This window comes from Antrostomus carolinensis, unplaced genomic scaffold (assembly GCF_000700745.2).
Source record: "Antrostomus carolinensis isolate BGI_N321 unplaced genomic scaffold, ASM70074v2 scaffold2423, whole genome shotgun sequence".
Classification (NCBI taxonomy): Eukaryota; Metazoa; Chordata; class Aves; order Caprimulgiformes; family Caprimulgidae; genus Antrostomus; species Antrostomus carolinensis.
Window position 1 is genome coordinate 39,157 of NW_010304297.1, and position 17,156 is coordinate 56,312.

The following is a 17,156-nucleotide window of genomic DNA, read 5'->3' on the forward strand; positions in this document are numbered from 1 at the left end:
GATGGGTGCTCATGACAATACATTCAGCCACTGCACTTTGAGTTAAAAGCTGTGTAAAACAGCTAAGCCTTAGCACTGCGGCAGCCCCTGAAAGTGCTGTCCAGAAAACACAAAGTCACGCTGCTGCCTGGTCCTTGAGCATCAGGCAGGAGTGATGATGCTTACCTTGTGCTGTAGGCAGAGGTGGCAGCAGCTGAACCATCCTCTCTCTGTCTCTCTCTGGGGTAGGTTTTCCCTCCATCACAGAGCAGTGCAAGGTTTGGTGGGTCTAATTCACCCTGTGGCTTTGTAACCCGTGGGCTGTTGCAGGTCTGCCTGGGCGCTGCCACTGCTGGGACAGCATCTGACAGTAGTGGAGGTTGATGCTGAGGGATAAGTGGGTCACTGCCTCGTGCATCCTGATCTCAGGGACTCCAGGATAGGTGTTGTAGAAGAGTTCTCCAGCCTTTCTACAGAATTACCTTCTTCATGCTGAGAGCACAGCGGCATTAATCCTGCAGCCGAGGTGGTGCAGAGAGGGATCGGTGCTGGGGAGCCCCGTGGCACCAAAACATCCTTCCAGCAGTGAAAGAGCAGCCGGGCTCTGCCTGAGCTCGGACTGTGTGCATGTGTTTCAGTTGCATCGTTGAGGAGACAGTCCAGAGTGAAGTCTACAACCTGATTTTCTTTCTTTTCGATTAAAGGCAAGTAGCGAATCTGAAAATGAGAGCCCAAAAAGAAGAGGCCAGAAGCAAATGAAAAAAACGTAAGTTTCTAGGGAAAGGTCTTGGAATGGTGGTACTTTGTCTTGATTTGTTTTTCAGAATTGTCGTGTTGGATTGTTTGATAGGCATTGTCGACATGGAGAGCTTGTAAAATAAATTATATCCACTAATAATACTTTGGATGACTGAAATTGAAGTATGAATATGTATCTACAGATGGATGCAATTTCCCAACTTTTCTTTTGTTTATATTTTCCCACTTTGCCCATGAGAGAATCCCAACAAGACAGGTTCAGTTTCTGTTCTTAGTCTTTCACTTCTCCATCAATTTACTTATTCTCCTTCAAAGATACTTAAATAGTTTAATCCCTGCTCCTCCACCTTTTTGATTAATATAGAATAAAATGCCAATTATCCTCTTTTATAACCCTCTGCTAAAACAAAAGAACTTCCATAAAGGATATTTTGGATGTCTGATCACCATAACAGAGTTCACTTATGGTCCTATTTTACTGCCCTTTTCCATCTAATAAGTATCTTCTAGTTTTTCCAGATACTAAAGTGAACTGAAGGGAACTACAAGTTGCCTGATGGAGAAAACTTAAACATAGCTGCATGATCCAACTCCTTTTCTGCCATTTCTTTTAATTTTTAATTTAGTTGTAGACATCAGTGCAGGAGGGAAGGTAATAAAGCACAGGGAGGACTGTGGTAGTATGGACCTCCCCTGGGCAAGGGGAATAATCCCTGTGGACTGCCCGCATCCCTGTGGAGAGAGGAGAGACTCCTTCACATGGCTTGTCAGAGCTGCAGCTTTGCTCTGAGTTGCCCACAGACAACCTGCTTCCTTCCCCTAATGGTACAGTGTGATTTGGCTTCACACTTGGAAACTTTAATTGCCTGAATTTAGATGGCAGGAGATTTCTTGCTCCATTTTTTCCGGGCTGTAGGGAGATCATGTAACTCTGCATGTTGTGGCTCGTACTGCATAAGTGAAAACGAGTGCTTCTCTTGAGATTTTTCCAGCTCATTTCAGAAAATGTAGAAGTGAAAATGAAAAATAAATAAATTGAAGCACTTGCCCACCCAGTTGCAAGAAGTACAGCTCTGCCACAAGCACTGTTGTAGTATGTGTTAAGAGCCACTCTGACTTAAGATATTCAGCCACTATGTGAACTAAACCCGAGGTGACTGAGGCCTCTTCCTAAAAGCAGAGAATCCCACCATAAAATCCCCCAGTGCATCACACTGAACAACCAAGAGTGCAGTTTTGAGCTTTTTCTCACAATTATGGCCTGCTAGTATTAACCTTAGATGGCTTGGAGATCTGCTTAGCCAAGTACTTGTGTTGAAATGTGATTGCCCTTCATGACCTACGTTTCTGGCCGTAGCAATAAATGGAAAAGAGAGGTCTCTGGTGAAGAAGAGGATGAAGATGGAGGGGAGCAAGGCACCAGTGGAGAGAGTGAGCCTGAACCAAAGAAAGTTAAATCAAGAAGACCTCCCCAAAGGAGGTAAGGAGTTGTTGGTTCAATGTGTCTCTTTTTCTGCATGTGTCTTTTTCTGCATGTGTCTTTTTTCCCTGTGCTGGAGTGGAGAGATAGCATCTCTTTGCTAAAAAGCAGGTTTAATTTGTTTTTTGTTTTGTTGAGGTGGTTGTGTTTTGTTTTGTTTTGTTTTTCTGCAATATTACCCTTGTTTATGACCTAGTAAATCTAGAACCCAGTTACTCTCTTGTCTACCCATTTCATGCTCTGGTGAGTGATGCAGCGGTTTCCATGGTAGTTAGAGCAGACTAAATCCCTAGAAGTCTTAATATTTGAGATTTATGCTTTCTTCAAGATGTACTAAAATGGATGTTTACATGAAACATGCTGTATTATGGCTTTCTATTCACTCTCATTTTAGAACAATGGCCAAAACCAGTGTTAAAAAGCCTCACAAACCCCAGCGTGGGAAGAAGCGAAAGAGACCAGACTCATCTGAAGATGATGATGATGACGAAGATGATGAGACCCCCAAGAGACAAACTCGACGAAGAGCAGCCAAAAATGTCAGGTATCAAGAAGCGTGGACTTGCTTGATGAGAGCTGTCTGATTGGGAAAGGGGAGGACACCCCAAATTCCCTGCTCTAGGCACTAACTCCCTGTGTGATCCTGCGAGGCTCTCCTCTGCCCCACAGATACCTGTTGGCTGAGATGAGGTTCTTTTGACAGGTTCATGCTCTGAACATCTGACTTTTTTTACTTTATTTTACCACCTGTAAAGGAGGGAGTATTAACCAGTTCCTCTTAGAATAACGTGAGGAGGTTTGCATAATGTTTCTAAAGCCCTCTGAGATGAAATTAAGAATTACAAATAATAAATTAAAATGAGTAAAATGAGATGTGCTAAGATTGGTCCAATTGTCTTGGGACAGAGCATTGAGACATAATGGAGGTAAAGTTTTATCCATTCCTCAGTATACCCTCTCACCTTTTGACAGTCCTAATAAAGGACTAACAAAGAGCCACCAGAAGAATATTTTGCAGTTGTGAAGTGTTCATTAAAAATGAGAAGTATAGTTCCTAGGGTAGAGTTTCGATGCAGCCGTGCTGCCTTTCAGTGCTCTGCAACCTGCATTGTTAAACATAAAATAATCTTTCACTGGATAGAGGAGACTCTCTCTGTTGATAGCCTTGCTTCTGCTGCAGGGGTTGTTCCACCTCTTTCTGAAGCATCTGGTGTTGACCGGAGTCAGAAAAACTATATGGACAAGATAGAGTATTAGTCTGATAAAGTGTGGCTAACTTAGTCTTGGGGAAAAATCCTGAATGGTTAACTTAAGAAATGCAGGTGCTGAACATGCACTGAGCCACGGGATAAATGCTGGAGACTTGCTCCAGTCTGTGCCATTCTGTGTGTTTCTGGACTGGGAAGAGTCAAGGGCTTTTTATCAGTTTGGTTTTGATCTTGTTCAGTTACAAAGAAGATGATGATTTTGAGACGGATTCTGATGACCTGATAGAGATGACTGGGGAAGGAGCTGATGAACAACAGGACAACAGCGAAACTATTGAGAAAGTCTTGGACATCAGACTTGGAAAAAAAGGAGGTGTGTAGTTCTGGAAAAAGCCTTTATTTCTGATGTCAGTCATGTGCACTCACAGTTTCTCTTGAGCTGGTGCAATGCTTTTTCACCTTCAAAGGGGGGCCCAGGGTTGTTTCTGTGCTCTTCACCCTTTCCTTTATGCCTCTTATTTATGTTTTCTAGCGGCTTTTGTAAAATCTAGTATTGAAAAACCTCAAATGATGAGTTTACGTGCTTGGCAGCTTTCGTTTAGCGTGCACACATTTTAAAGGTGCAGTCATTGTTCTGCAATTCTTGCTTTTCTCTTCTTTGAAATATAAAATAGATTTTCCAGTAGAGTCAGTTTTCATAGCTCCATTGACAAAGCCATAATGAAAATAAAGCTGATGTTTTGTTCTCATAGCCTTACAAAAGTGTTTTTGTAAAACTGAATGGTTGTGAACATTTTCAAGAGACCTCTGAATTATACTTAAAGAAAAGGCATTTACATTTATATCAGATTTTAAAAAGATTCTGCTTATGGAAAACTTTTGTGTACCTGTCTTATTGGGAGTTGCAGAATCTGTAGGATATTCTTTGTTCTGTCACAAAAGATGTATTAGAAAAATAACTTTTTCTAATATATTCTAAAAATAACACTTTGTGTCCAGTGCTTGATAACAAAGGTACTGACTTCAGCCTGATTTCTTTTGCAGCCACTGGTGCTTCCACAACAGTGTATGCAACTGAAGCCAATGGCAACCCAAGTGCTGACTTTGATCCTGAAAAGGATGAGGGAGAAGTGCAGTACCTGATCAAATGGAAAGGCTGGTCATACATTCATAGCACATGGGAGAGTGAAGAGTCCCTGCAGCAGCAGAAAGTGAAGGGCATGAAAAAGCTAGAAAACTTCAAGAAAAAAGAGGAGGAGATCAAGCAATGGTATGCTTTACTTCAACCAGGGATTTGGCCTCAAGCAAATCTTCTTTAGCCAAAGGTTTGCAGAGCCGTGACTGAAAACATTTGATTTCTTCTTGCAAAGCACGTTTCATCCAAAGCAACTGTTTTCAGAGCACAACACTCACATCTCTCTTTGCCAACTGATAAACATCCCCCCTCATAGAGGTGATGTCTGTGGCTGTGGTGTTGAAAGAGAAAGGAAGAGGCATGAAATACACAATATTGCCACTTCCCAGGCTTCAGAATTGGAGTAGCTGACAACAAATAAATAGTGCACAGAGCTACTTGGTCCAGGAGGTGACGTGAGAGCTTGTAGCCTTATTAACCCATGTTAATTATGGCCTTGTTTGTATGCAAGTTTTTACACCAGTTTATGTCTGACCTCCCCATATAAGGAGAGCTACAGTATGTTTCCAAAGTGATGGAGCTGGAGTAGCAGCTCACATCTCTGATTCTGGTTTTGACACGACATTTAACAGGGAGACAGTATGAATCTCTATGATATTTGCTTCTCAGTAATGATTTATAATTATAGGAAGCTTTCAGAAACATGTCATATAAGCAGTATTCAACTTCAGTGACTTGTCTGAATGGTAGAACCATATAGGAAAGTAGAATTTCTGTCTGTGGCCTCCATGAGCATTGTGACAGAACATTATAGCGGTTTTTTGATTTGGATTTTTTTTGTATCTAGGCTGGGCAAGGTGTCACCTGAAGATGTGGAGTATTTCAACTGCCAACAAGAGCTAGCTTCAGAGCTGAACAAACAGTATCAAATAGTGGAGAGAGTAATTGGTAAGTGAAACCAAAACTTTTGTAAAGGGATGAAGTAAGATGAAGTAATCTCTAGCGACAGCAGAATGAGCGTATGGCTTTCTTATTCCCTGTCTTCTAGTATCTCTGGGAAAAAAGCCCTGGTGTTAAGTATATTTCAGTGTGTGAAATTCAGGGATTTGAACAGTAAAATCCAAGTTTACAGATTTGTACTTACAAGCAATACAAATCAATCACTCTCCTTGCCTGGAGTATGGAATGATACCCTATTTTCCAAGGTGATGTTGAAGTTGCTGCTGCTGAAGTTCTTTGACTTCAGCCCTTCAGATGCAAGGTGTTTGCATCCAAAGCAGCAGTGTCAGCCTGGCTTTTGTGAAGACCACTTTCCGTGGCGTGGTTGAGGATGTGGTTAGGCTGCAAGGCAGCTCAGGGGTTAGATTTTCATGATTACTTATTAAAAATAAAAACAGGACTTATGGAACACTTCAGTAATACCATAATAATGTCAGTCAGAGGTGCTGATATCCAGTTGCTTTGGGAATTGGCTTGGAGAGCTGTTTAACCTATTTCCAATACAATTCCTATAAAAATGCATGGGGTTTGTGGCAGGGACAGCCTGCCTGCCCTGCTGCCTGCCTGCACTCAAATCCTTCCTTCCCTTCTGTCTCCAAACACAGCTGTGAAGACCAGCAAGTCTGCAACGGGACATTCAGATTTCCCAGGTAAAGGAGCATTTTTTTTTTTTGATGTCTCTAAACTTTTCCTACTGGCTGAGACCTGTCTTGTGGTTGTACAGGTGGTTCAGACTGCTCCTGTGAACCACACTTGTGGTTCAGCCACAGAACCACAGTTGCTGAGGTTTGGGTTTTTTTTACATATTTTGCAGCAAATAGTCGCAAATCATCCTCGAATGACCCCGAATACCTGTGTAAGTGGATGGGGCTGCCCTATGCCGAGTGCAGCTGGGAAGATGAGGCTCTGATAAGCAAGAAATTTCAGCACTGCATTGACAGCTTCAACAATCGTAACAACTCCAAAACCATTCCTACCCGGGACTGCAAGGTTTGCTTGCTTCTCTTCTCTCCTTTTGCTGGGTTTCTGCAGGCTGGGTGACGATGCAAGCAGCATGAACGTGAAGTTTTATCAGGATAAATGTCAGAGAACATTTTCCCACCTTCCCTCCAGTGTTTGAATGGTTGTTTGCTGCCCTTGTTCTGTACTTTAGGCAGATATGTGAACCCCCTTTTGATTTAATTTATTCTGTGCACAGTGAGAACACTATGTCCCCCTGGGGAGTGGGAGGCTTAATTAATTCTTGCAAAGCGCTTCCTCAGAAGGAGCTGCTGCAGAAATGCAAAGTTTTATGATCATTTGGATGAAAAAACAGCACACCTGGGAAAAGAGAAAACCTGCAAGATGCTTATAGTGGAGGAGAGGGACAGGGATAATGGGAGAAAAAACAAGAGGACAAAAAAGAAAGTGGAGCTTACAGCATCTTCTTTTCCAGGTATTGAAGCAGAGACCGAGGTTCGTTGCCTTGAAGAAACAGCCTTCTTACATTGGTGGTGAGAACCTGGAGCTGCGAGATTACCAGCTGGAGGGCCTCAACTGGCTTGCTCACTCGTGGTGCAAGTACGTACAGATGCCATGTGACATTTGTTTTGTGTCTTCTGATTTTTGTCCCAGTAGGATCTGTCCCTCTTTGTTTTCAAGTGAGGTCTTTACTCATCCTACTTCTGTAGCTTGAAGGGTTTTAAATGTTATCACGCCCAGCTGCATTGCAGACACCACAAGCAGGAACTATCTAAAGCATGAACTTAAGAAACCTTGTGTGAAAACAAAAAGCATTTTCGCTGTCTGGGCATGTTCACATGCTGGATGTGGCTGTTGTGTGAGCCTGCTACATATCAGCCTGAATTTTCCATTGCTTTAACTGAAAAACAAAAAAGGTTTCTGGCTCAGTGTACTTACACCCTCTTTCAAGTCTTTGAGACTTGAAAGTCTTTTAGTCTTCTAAAATTAAGCCACTGACTCCCCTCTCCCTTTGCCTTTGCCAATTTGGAGTCATCACAGTCTCTTCATTTTTGCAAGTTGTCGTGCCACGTAGTCTGCATGTCCCTGGGATCTGCTTAGAAGTGTTCAGATAAATGTTTTTGCACTGCCCCCTTCCTGTCCCTGTCCTGGATTGCTATTCATGCTGGTGCACAGTAAATCAGGAGTGGCAGAAACACGTGCTCAGACATGATTTATGTTTGTTCTTTTCTTTCTCAGGAGCAACAGCGTGATCCTGGCTGATGAAATGGGCCTGGGCAAGACAATTCAGACAATATCATTCTTGTCGTATCTCTTCCATCAGCACCAGCTCTATGGCCCTTTCCTAGTGGTCGTGCCCTTGTCCACTCTCACCTCATGGCAGAGAGAGTTTGAAGTGTGGGCACCTGAGATAAACGTGGTGGTTTACATTGGAGACCTCATGAGCAGGAACATGGTGCGTAATCAGGAAACAAAGGGTGTGGGGTTGGGTAGAAACACCGAGTGCAAAGCAGCAGCTTCTGTGAAACGTGTGTGACACAATCTGCTGGAAAGGGTAGTACCAGCAGTACTGCAGGCAACTAGACCTGGTGTAGCTGAGCACCTGGGTCTAATTCACTGCTGCAGAGACTTTTCTACCTTATTTCCCCTCTTAGAGGGAGCACAGAAGTGCTGGCTTCCCTCACAGGGTCTGGAAACCACTACTGCACTGGGCTGAAACATGCTGCAGTGAGGAGTACAGCAGTATAAAAGTGCTGGTCCCTTATGTTCTGAATTATTCAGCCAATGAAGCACACAAAAACTGGGAGTCTAGAGGTGTCACTAGTGAAATGATGCATTCATTTGACAGATGAGGATCATGTCACAACAGCAAGTTGTTTGACCTTATTTTGTTACCTGTGCAAGAGCAGTTGAACCATGCGTGCACTAAAAGAAGCTGCTCCTTCAGCAGCCTCAGCTCATCAAATGGCACCTTGAACAACATGGTTTTGGACTTGGAGTCTCTGGCTATAGCTACACTAAAATAATGATTGTTAACTATTTATTTTCAATAGCATTGGTTAAGATTAACATTTGTCTGCTCTCACAGATACGTGAATATGAGTGGATCCACTCTCAGTCTAAAAGGTTGAAGTTCAATGCACTTATCACAACATACGAGATCCTCCTCAAGGATAAGGTGAGTAATGGTCCAAGGTTGATTTTATTTAGACTTTCCCACAAGCCAGCTCCCATCTAGTGGGTTTCACCTCTTTCCTCTGTGGTGGTGGAGAATGTAGAGCAACTATTTGCTTTTACTTACCAGTAATTCAGAGGGAATGAGGGACACTGGTTATAGTGTCTACACTCTTGTACTGCATAGTTGTGTTATGCTTTTTACTTGTAAGACACCAGACAGGGCAGTAGCTGGATTTTACCTGGTTTAGGCTGGTTAAGAGGACAGAATATTATATGGAACCACTAGCCACAGTGTTAACAATATATGGATTTTTACACTTAGGATAAATCTGTCTGCTTAGGAAATGCTGGTCAGCCCTCTTAGTGCATCACAAGACATTTAATATTAATGAAAAAAAAAACCCCAATTCTCAGGTTACCTTAACTTTCTAGGCTTGTTCATTTATTCTTCTGCTCCAGCAGGGCTCTGGGACCATGGAGAAAGGGAGAAGTTAGGGGGCTGGGGGAGGACTGTGCTTTTTGAGTAAAGCGAAGTTGGACTAAAATAGGTATACTTGCTGAAAGAAACTTCAGATATGGCAGGAGTGCTGTACAGCATGGGCTCATTTTCAGCTTTCCTTTCTGTGGAGACACAACTAGCGTAAGCATCTTGGTCCCAAGATTTTGTTAACAAGAAACTCTTGAGCCCAACTCTTTGGTGGGTCCAGCACTGGGGCTGGGGCAGGACATCCTTGAAAGCACACACTGCAGTGCTTTCTGGCCATGGAGAGACAGGCACATGCAAGGTGGTGGGGCTTGTCTGACCCAGCATCTCCTTGGGACCTGTTTTTTCGTCTTCCTTTCCTCCAGGCTGTTTTGGGAAGTATTAACTGGGCCTTTCTAGGCGTGGATGAAGCCCATCGGTTGAAAAATGATGACTCCTTGCTATACAAAACATTGATTGATTTCAAGTCCAACCACAGGCTGCTGATCACCGGCACCCCGCTTCAAAATTCACTCAAAGAGCTCTGGTCCCTGCTGCATTTCATTATGCCAGAGAAGTAAGTCTCCTTTTGGTCTTTCAAAAAATACCTCTGTGTCTATTCTTGTCCATTAAATAGACTCAAGGGAGTGCAGAATGGCAGAAATCCCTGAATTAAATCCCTGAATTAAACTAAGTGGAGTTAGAGTAATGAAAGTGGAACAAACATTGGTGAGGAAAATCAGAGGTTAAATGACTAACACAAGGAGTATTTCTGGCAGCAAGTTGAATGGGGAAACCTAATACGAGTCTTTCAAATCTGTCTGCTGTCTTAGAGCCATCTCTGAAAAGCTAAACTTGTTTTAAGCAATCATCTCAACCATTTCTGAGGTTTCCAGTACATTGTGGTTCAGCCACCCTCACCAACCAATTTTATGGCACTCTCTAGGAGTATTGCTCAAGGACAGTCCCGTCTAGCCAATTGTTCACATGTCCACGTTAGAACAAATGTTTTATTTTCTTTAAAACAAAATGGGCTAAGACAAACCAGACCCAAAACTCACCAAAATTGTTTGAATGCAAAAGGAGCTGTCCCCTAAATTCCTTTTGCTGCATCCCAGAAAGAGTGAAGGAAAGATTCAAGGTCTCACAAGTGGAGAAAAGGAGCAGATCTCTGCATTTCAAAGGAGCTGTTGGAGGAAGCAACACAAAAAAGCCTTCAGAGCCTTTCAGTGTAAAACATTGTCCAGTTGTCAAAGCCCTGCCTAGGAGAGGGCACTGGTGAAAGTTCAGAAGCTGCTGCCAGGTGAATGCCAGCGGGAGACAGCAGAGCAGAGTACTGGAAAGCTTGGGATTTTGGGTCCTGGGAATCAGTGTGGAGCTCCAAGATAAGGTGTTAGGAAGGCACCTAAGCCCAGAGAGCTTCTAGCTTTGCAACCAGTCTGTTTAGTTAGCCAGAGCAGGGTGAACCTTTTATCCTCCACTGTATCTCCATTAAATTGATGATCTCCTGTCTGGTTGTGCAGCAGGAGCATATCTGATAGATGCTATTTGGTGTGATAAGACAAGAGGTATTCTGACACCTCTCTGCTTTTTGTTTGTGTTGCTAGGTTTGAGTTCTGGGAGGATTTTGAAGAGGATCATGGGAAAGGTAGAGAGAATGGCTACCAGAGCCTTCACAAAGTCCTGGAGCCATTTCTCCTACGCAGAGTGAAGAAGGATGTGGAGAAATCTTTGCCAGCCAAAGTGGAGCAGATCCTTCGGGTGGAAATGTCTGCTTTGCAGAAGCAGTATTACAAGTGAGTCATTTATTAAATTATTGGGAGTGCCAATAGAAATGGGCACATCTTTCTATGTGAGGATATGCTTCAGTATACTGTGTCCCTCAGAATGCAGTGTGACAGCCATCACCTGTAGTACCAGGGGCTTCACAGCAGGAACCTGAGGTAGGATTGTGTGGTATCTTGGAGCTACAGGAGATGCTTTTTTAGGGTGATGCAAGTTAACTGGCCAGCTTCACAGGACGGGGACTATGTCTTTCATGTGGGAGTAAAGGTCCTCACAAAATCATGCTGCTGTTTAAAGTTCAGCTGTAATAATACCAATAGGAAAGTAAGGTCAGGGTTTCTAGTGTGGAAACAGCAATATCTTGTAGAAGAAGCAGTGAGAGATGGAGTGTAAACTGATGCCTGAACAAGATGTCCCTGAAGGTTTTGTTCCTTCTAGGCTCCTGTGTGCCCAGTCTGCACTGTGAAATGATCTGGACTTGTTATTTTCCTGCCTGCAGGTGGATTTTGACAAGAAACTACAAAGCTCTTTCAAAGGGAGCAAGGGGGAGCACATCTGGTTTCCTGAACATTGTGATGGAGTTGAAAAAGTGCTGCAACCACTGCTACCTTATCAAACCTCCCGAGGAAAATGAGAGAGAAAATGGCATTGAGACCCTGCAGGTGGGAAGTCCCTTTGGTTACCACTGTTTTTCCTTGTTTTTCCCTTTTCTCCTGTCCTCCCACCAAGATAAGATCTGGGGAAGCTTTAGCTTCTGCTGCTTCTGCAATAGAAACAGTCCTCACAACTGAGCCACTGTGTCTTCTGCTCTCCACTTCAACTGTAGGCAACGTTTTGTGGTTGTCTAGAGTGGGAGGTGCATGCAATATGAGATCTACCTTGGATGATTAATTTTGTGTGTGGCCTCTGGTATGTAAATCCAGATGATTTCATTAGAGGTGTACAGGAGAAGCATGACCTCAAAAGATCCAGTTCTCTGCATGTCTGTGTAGTGTATGTACATAAGGGTGAGGCTGGAAAGCATCAGCTGAAATGATGGTTACTTCTTCAGTCTCTGATCAGGAGCAGTGGAAAGCTAATTCTCTTGGACAAGCTGCTGACCAGGCTGCGGGAGAGAGGCAACAGAGTGCTGATCTTCTCCCAGATGGTGAGGATGCTGGACATCTTGGCAGAGTACCTGACTATCAAACACTACCCTTTTCAGGTGAGAAACATCAGCATGGAAAACAGTGGGGTTCATTGAAAATTCAAGAAAATGCAGAGGGAGCCCGGGCAGTGGGAGTCACTGGGTTTCCCAGAGGCTGGTGACTGGGATTACAGGGATTACCGAAATACACTGGAGGGAACTGGGAAGTCCCTTCATTTCAGTGTGGCCCTATATCTGCAAAACACCTCCTCTGACAGGCTCCTGCTTTGGTCCTTTGTCCTGTGATAAACCCTGAGGAGAGGATGGCAAATGCAGAGCCTGTAACAGGAGCTGTGGTGTCACCCGCTGTGTGACTGTTCCCTGAGCATAGCCACCCTCCTGTCCTCGCAACACAGCGGGCTGAGACAGTGCAGTTGTTTTTAATTGGTGGTTATTTTTAATGATTAAATGCTGCAGCCAGGGAAGGGACCTGTTGGGCTCCCAGAACTTGGGTGCAGCAGTTCCTCAGAGCTCCTTTACCTTCTTTCTTTTATCATTATTGTTGATTTTTCCAGCGCTTGGACGGCTCAATCAAAGGGGAGATCCGAAAGCAGGCGCTGGATCACTTCAACGCTGACGGCTCTGAGGTACCGCAGCTGGGGCTGTCCTGCCTCAGGAGGGTCCGGGTGGGCTGCCCGAGCAGTGGGGGTTTATGGCTGAGCCTCAGGTTGTGACTGCCAAGGGGGGATTAGTTCAGTTGGTTTCTTTTTACAGGACCTAAGGTACTTCTAAAGACACAGATAGAGCAGGTTTTGCAACTAACTGTATTGCTCATTTTTAAATCTCCCATATCCAGAGAACTGGGCTGCAAGTCACATCTCCAGAAAGTCCCAAAGAGGCTGGGAAGAACCAGAATTTAGCAATTCTCTCCCTGTGGTCTGGGGAATGAGACAGTTGCTAAATGGTTCTTCCAGTCTGAAGCTAGTTTTGGATATGAAATCACAGAGGCAAAAGGAAGATTTTAAGTGTCGGCAGGCAGTGCAGTCTCATGTTGGAGGTGAAAATCTCCGGTGTAATAGGAGAGGACATCTCAAGCGTCTTGTCTGGGCTTGCTGACTCACAGTAACTGGTGCAAAGCACTTGCCTTGTGCCACAGTCAGCCCAGCTGTGAGAAATACCTTTCCTCACTCCAGAAGCCTAGACTGGAGAAGGACTCTTGGCTGACACAGGAGATATAATTAGGTGCTTTATGGTCATGGGAAAGTTAACAAATAAAGGTAAGAAGGAGACAGCAGTGCAGGTTGGAAAAGAGCCTACAGAAGCTGCTCTTTCCCCTCTCCTGGGGGCATCTGTGGGGGTCTCAGGTGTCCTGGCTCTAACTTGGCACCCTGTGCCCTTGGGCAGTAACTCAAACAGTCTGTGTTAGCTGTTGATCTCACCCCCAGCAGGCTTCAGGCAACAAAAAGCACGTGTTTGCCTGCTGCCTTTGTAGGAGTCTGCTGGGCAGTGTGGTCCAACCTTCAAAAGCTGATTCCAAGGTGCCCTTGCACTGAGCTGTTGGCAATGCTCTCCTGTAACGGTGTGTGCTGGGCCCTTCCTGGCACACCTTTCACCCTCTAAAGACCAGTGGCACTTAGCCTGTGTTAGCAGGGTGTGTGGGAAGGAAATCCTTTTTTCTGCTTTCTTAAGAAGCATGAATGCAGCAGAGCCCTCCCTCCATTTCCTTGCATAGCTTTGACGTTACCATTGCTGTTTTATATCCACAGTTACAGGCTGGCTAACTCCTGGATGCTTTTTTCTTTCCCCTAGGACTTCTGTTTCTTGTTGTCAACACGAGCTGGAGGGCTGGGAATTAATTTAGCCTCTGCTGATACTGTTGTTATCTTTGACTCTGACTGGAACCCCCAAAATGATCTTCAAGCTCAGGCTCGAGCTCACCGGATTGGACAAAAGAAGCAGGTCAGAAGAGTTTCCTGGGTTGTTTTCTCAGTGGTTTCACTGTGGACATCTAAATGGGCTCCCACCTCACCAGAGCTTCTGAAAACATGGTCTTTTTTCCCCAAGTCCTGACCCCAGGGAGTACTGCCAGCTGAAGGGAAGCTCATTTAAAAGCCACGAAACAAAAATCAGCCCAAATTTGCCAGCTGCCAGGTCTTTCTGTTGGCTTTGGATCTTGGCATGGTTCAAAACCGAGACCCCGACCCATGGCATCACACTTCTCAGCTTAGTGGACTCTGTTCATTCTTGTCCTGAAAAACTTGGACAGTAGAACTTTCACCTTTACTAGGGTTTTATTAGATATGTGCAAGTTTGATGCTAGCTTGGATGTAGAGTGGTTGTTTCAGAGGATTTTTACTCTGTGCTTAGTCATGCTGCAGGATCTGTGTTAACTGGCCTGATTTTCACTCATCTCCCCGAGATATAAAAAGTATGTGATGGTTTTCATTCTAAAAATTCATGAAGGGACCATGTCAGCAGACTAGTCTCCTGTGAAACCACTGAGGGATGCTGTGTCAGCAGGGCATGTTCAGGTCCAGGAAATAACCCTGTTCTTTTCTTGCCCTTCAGGTGAATATTTACCGCCTGGTTACAAAGGGTACGGTAGAGGAGGAGATCATTGAGAGGGCCAAGAAGAAAATGGTGCTGGATCATTTGGTGATCCAGCGTATGGACACCACTGGACGGACTGTTCTGGACAACAACTCTGGGAGATCTAAGTAAGTGATTGTGTCAGAAGGCAGAAGTGTCTGGTACAGCATGTGGCATAATGAACCTGCTGGTATCTCACAATATTTGTTTGATAGGGTACAGGGCAGAAGGCTCAGAAATAATGGCAGCTTCCACTGATTTGGCTTATGCAACCATTAATTTGGACACACGGGATAAAGATGATCAGAAATAAAAAACTAGTTTTAATGCATTACCTGTTTTTCCTTCTGTCTTCCTCCCAGAGATCATCCTGGTCTGAGGGAATCTGGTGGTGGAACAGCTTCAGTTTGGCAGGGACCACAGACTCTCCCTATTTCCCCCAGTAGATAGAGGTTGTTCCCTTTACAGGAGTTGTCTGTGCTAGAGCAGGGAAGAGATGAATAAAAAAGCTTTTTATAGTGCTGGGTAGAAAACTTTCTTCTTGCTTTAATTAGGAAAAACTTTGGTATGGTTTTGTGCTGTAGCAGTGCTGACGTAACAGCTCAAAACACGTTTTCCTTCTCGTTTGTTCTTGCAGCTCAAACCCCTTCAACAAAGAGGAGCTGACAGCTATTCTGAAGTTTGGAGCTGAAGACCTCTTCAAGGAGCTTGAAGGGGAAGAGTCAGAGCCTCAGGTATGAAATTGCATAGCTGTCTGTAGTCCTCTGCAGGTCTCCGTGGGGGATTGTGTGTGTTTACTCCCTCTTTGTACTTGCCCTGTGCATGGGAGCAGGTCTGTGAACAGAGCACATGTGAGTCCAGAGAAGCTGAAGAAGGAGAGCTCTGGGGGGATATCAGGGGGTTGAGGAGAGCCTTATTGTTTGGGATTAAATAGTAATGGTCACCAAGAGAATCCCTTGGCTCACGAGGATTCATTAGCTAGTTATAGCACACAGCCTGCTGAAAGCTCCTCTCCCTGCCTCCTCTGAGCGCTCCCTCAGCATCCTTTTTTGGTTGTTCTCGTAGAGAGCAGGGACTCAGCACAGTGAAGTCAAATGGGTTGCTCTCTCCTGCCTCAGCACAGTGTTGCTTAACAGTTTAGTATTGAGTGCTTTGACCCGTTTTCTTAACGGCCTGAGTAGCAGAGCTTTCCCCAAGGGAAACAGTCCACAGTTAATGCATCTCACTGTCTGGAAATTTTCCCTACTGTTCAGCCTTGATGTTCCTTTTCTTCTGTCACTCTTATTTATACTCTTTTGTACCACTTGAGATAGTTCATCCCTGCCCTTGGTGATGACATCCTGCAGATATTTGCACTTTATATAGCTCATATCAACACACAGTGCGTGTTTAGCTATTACACCCCACGAGTCTGTTCTCAAAGCCTCTTGTTTCCTGCTGTGCTCAGCACCCTCCGCTTTATCACTCTTCCTTTCTGACTGGTAGGAGATGGACATCGATGAGATTTTGCGTCTGGCTGAAACACGAGAGAATGAAGTGTCCACCAGTGCCACTGATGAGCTCCTCTCCCAGTTCAAGGTATGAACCCACTGGCTCTGTAGTGGGATGTGGGAATGTGGCTCCCCACATCTTGCCATGGTGATGAGGTTAGTAACAGACAGGACAAATCAGGCTCGGTAAGAAGTGACCTGTACAAAGCAGTTTGCTGAGAGGTTGTCTGGGTTTGGTAGCTAGGGAGATATGTAGGTATTAATTTCATTTCAAATAAGTGGTTTTGAAGACTGTGAATAAAATGCAGAATTTACCAAATTTGGAAACAAAACCGATAACTTACAGAGGCTCAGCAGTATTTCTTAAACTGCACATACTTCCTCAAAAGCTGTTAGCCCAAAGACATGGCAAGGAACCAGGAATGCAGTGACATAGGGATCAATTATAAAGTGGTTATGGAAACGTTGGCAGAATTCCTCTGGGGAAGGAGTTAAGGCTTAGCAGACAGCTCTGGGGTATTCCTGCCAGGAGAGGGAATTTCTAAAAGTGTTCCTTTGCTTATAAAAGGTGGCCAACTTTGCAACCATGGAGGATGAAGAGACAGAGCTGGACGAGCGGTCCCAGAAGGACTGGGACGATATCATTCCAGAAGAGCAGAGGAAAAAGGTGGAGGAGGAAGAAAGGCAGAAAGAATTAGAGGAAATCTACATGCTGCCTCGAATCCGGAGCTCGACTAAAAAGGTACAGCCCATCTCGAGGACCTGAGAGGCAGGAGGCGAGAGCTCGCAAAGGCAACACTCAAGGGAAGCCTTCTTGCCATCTGAGTGCTTCTTTCCCTCCTCCAAACTTGGTTAGGAGTAAAGCCCAGAGGTAGCACATTGACCTCTTGTTGGCATCGTGCATTGGGCCCATGGTTTGTAACGCAGTGTGAGAGCCCATATTGGATTTGGTACAACTCGTATTGTCTCACAGACAAAATAAAGAGAAGCTGTAGTGAGCACAGG

At 44.5% G+C, this 17,156-nt stretch overlaps 1 protein-coding gene across 1 annotated transcript in view; it reads left to right on the top strand.

The window, feature by feature from the left end:
• The window catches only part of CHD2 (chromodomain helicase DNA binding protein 2), a 54,239-nt gene that overhangs the window by 23,829 nt on the left and 13,254 nt on the right, over positions 1–17,156 (top strand). The window contains exons 5-25 of the mRNA XM_010164387.2: positions 684–745; positions 2,096–2,218; positions 2,613–2,762; positions 3,666–3,799; positions 4,471–4,696; positions 5,409–5,509; positions 6,166–6,210; positions 6,375–6,550; positions 6,996–7,120; positions 7,760–7,976; positions 8,610–8,699; positions 9,548–9,738; positions 10,769–10,957; positions 11,446–11,608; positions 11,998–12,150; positions 12,648–12,719; positions 13,882–14,031; positions 14,641–14,789; positions 15,299–15,395; positions 16,147–16,239; positions 16,720–16,893. Of these exons, the coding sequence (XP_010162689.1) occupies positions 684–745; positions 2,096–2,218; positions 2,613–2,762; positions 3,666–3,799; positions 4,471–4,696; positions 5,409–5,509; positions 6,166–6,210; positions 6,375–6,550; positions 6,996–7,120; positions 7,760–7,976; positions 8,610–8,699; positions 9,548–9,738; positions 10,769–10,957; positions 11,446–11,608; positions 11,998–12,150; positions 12,648–12,719; positions 13,882–14,031; positions 14,641–14,789; positions 15,299–15,395; positions 16,147–16,239; positions 16,720–16,893 (2,880 nt within the window). The remainder of the gene's footprint in view (positions 1–683; positions 746–2,095; positions 2,219–2,612; positions 2,763–3,665; positions 3,800–4,470; positions 4,697–5,408; positions 5,510–6,165; positions 6,211–6,374; positions 6,551–6,995; positions 7,121–7,759; positions 7,977–8,609; positions 8,700–9,547; positions 9,739–10,768; positions 10,958–11,445; positions 11,609–11,997; positions 12,151–12,647; positions 12,720–13,881; positions 14,032–14,640; positions 14,790–15,298; positions 15,396–16,146; positions 16,240–16,719; positions 16,894–17,156) is intronic.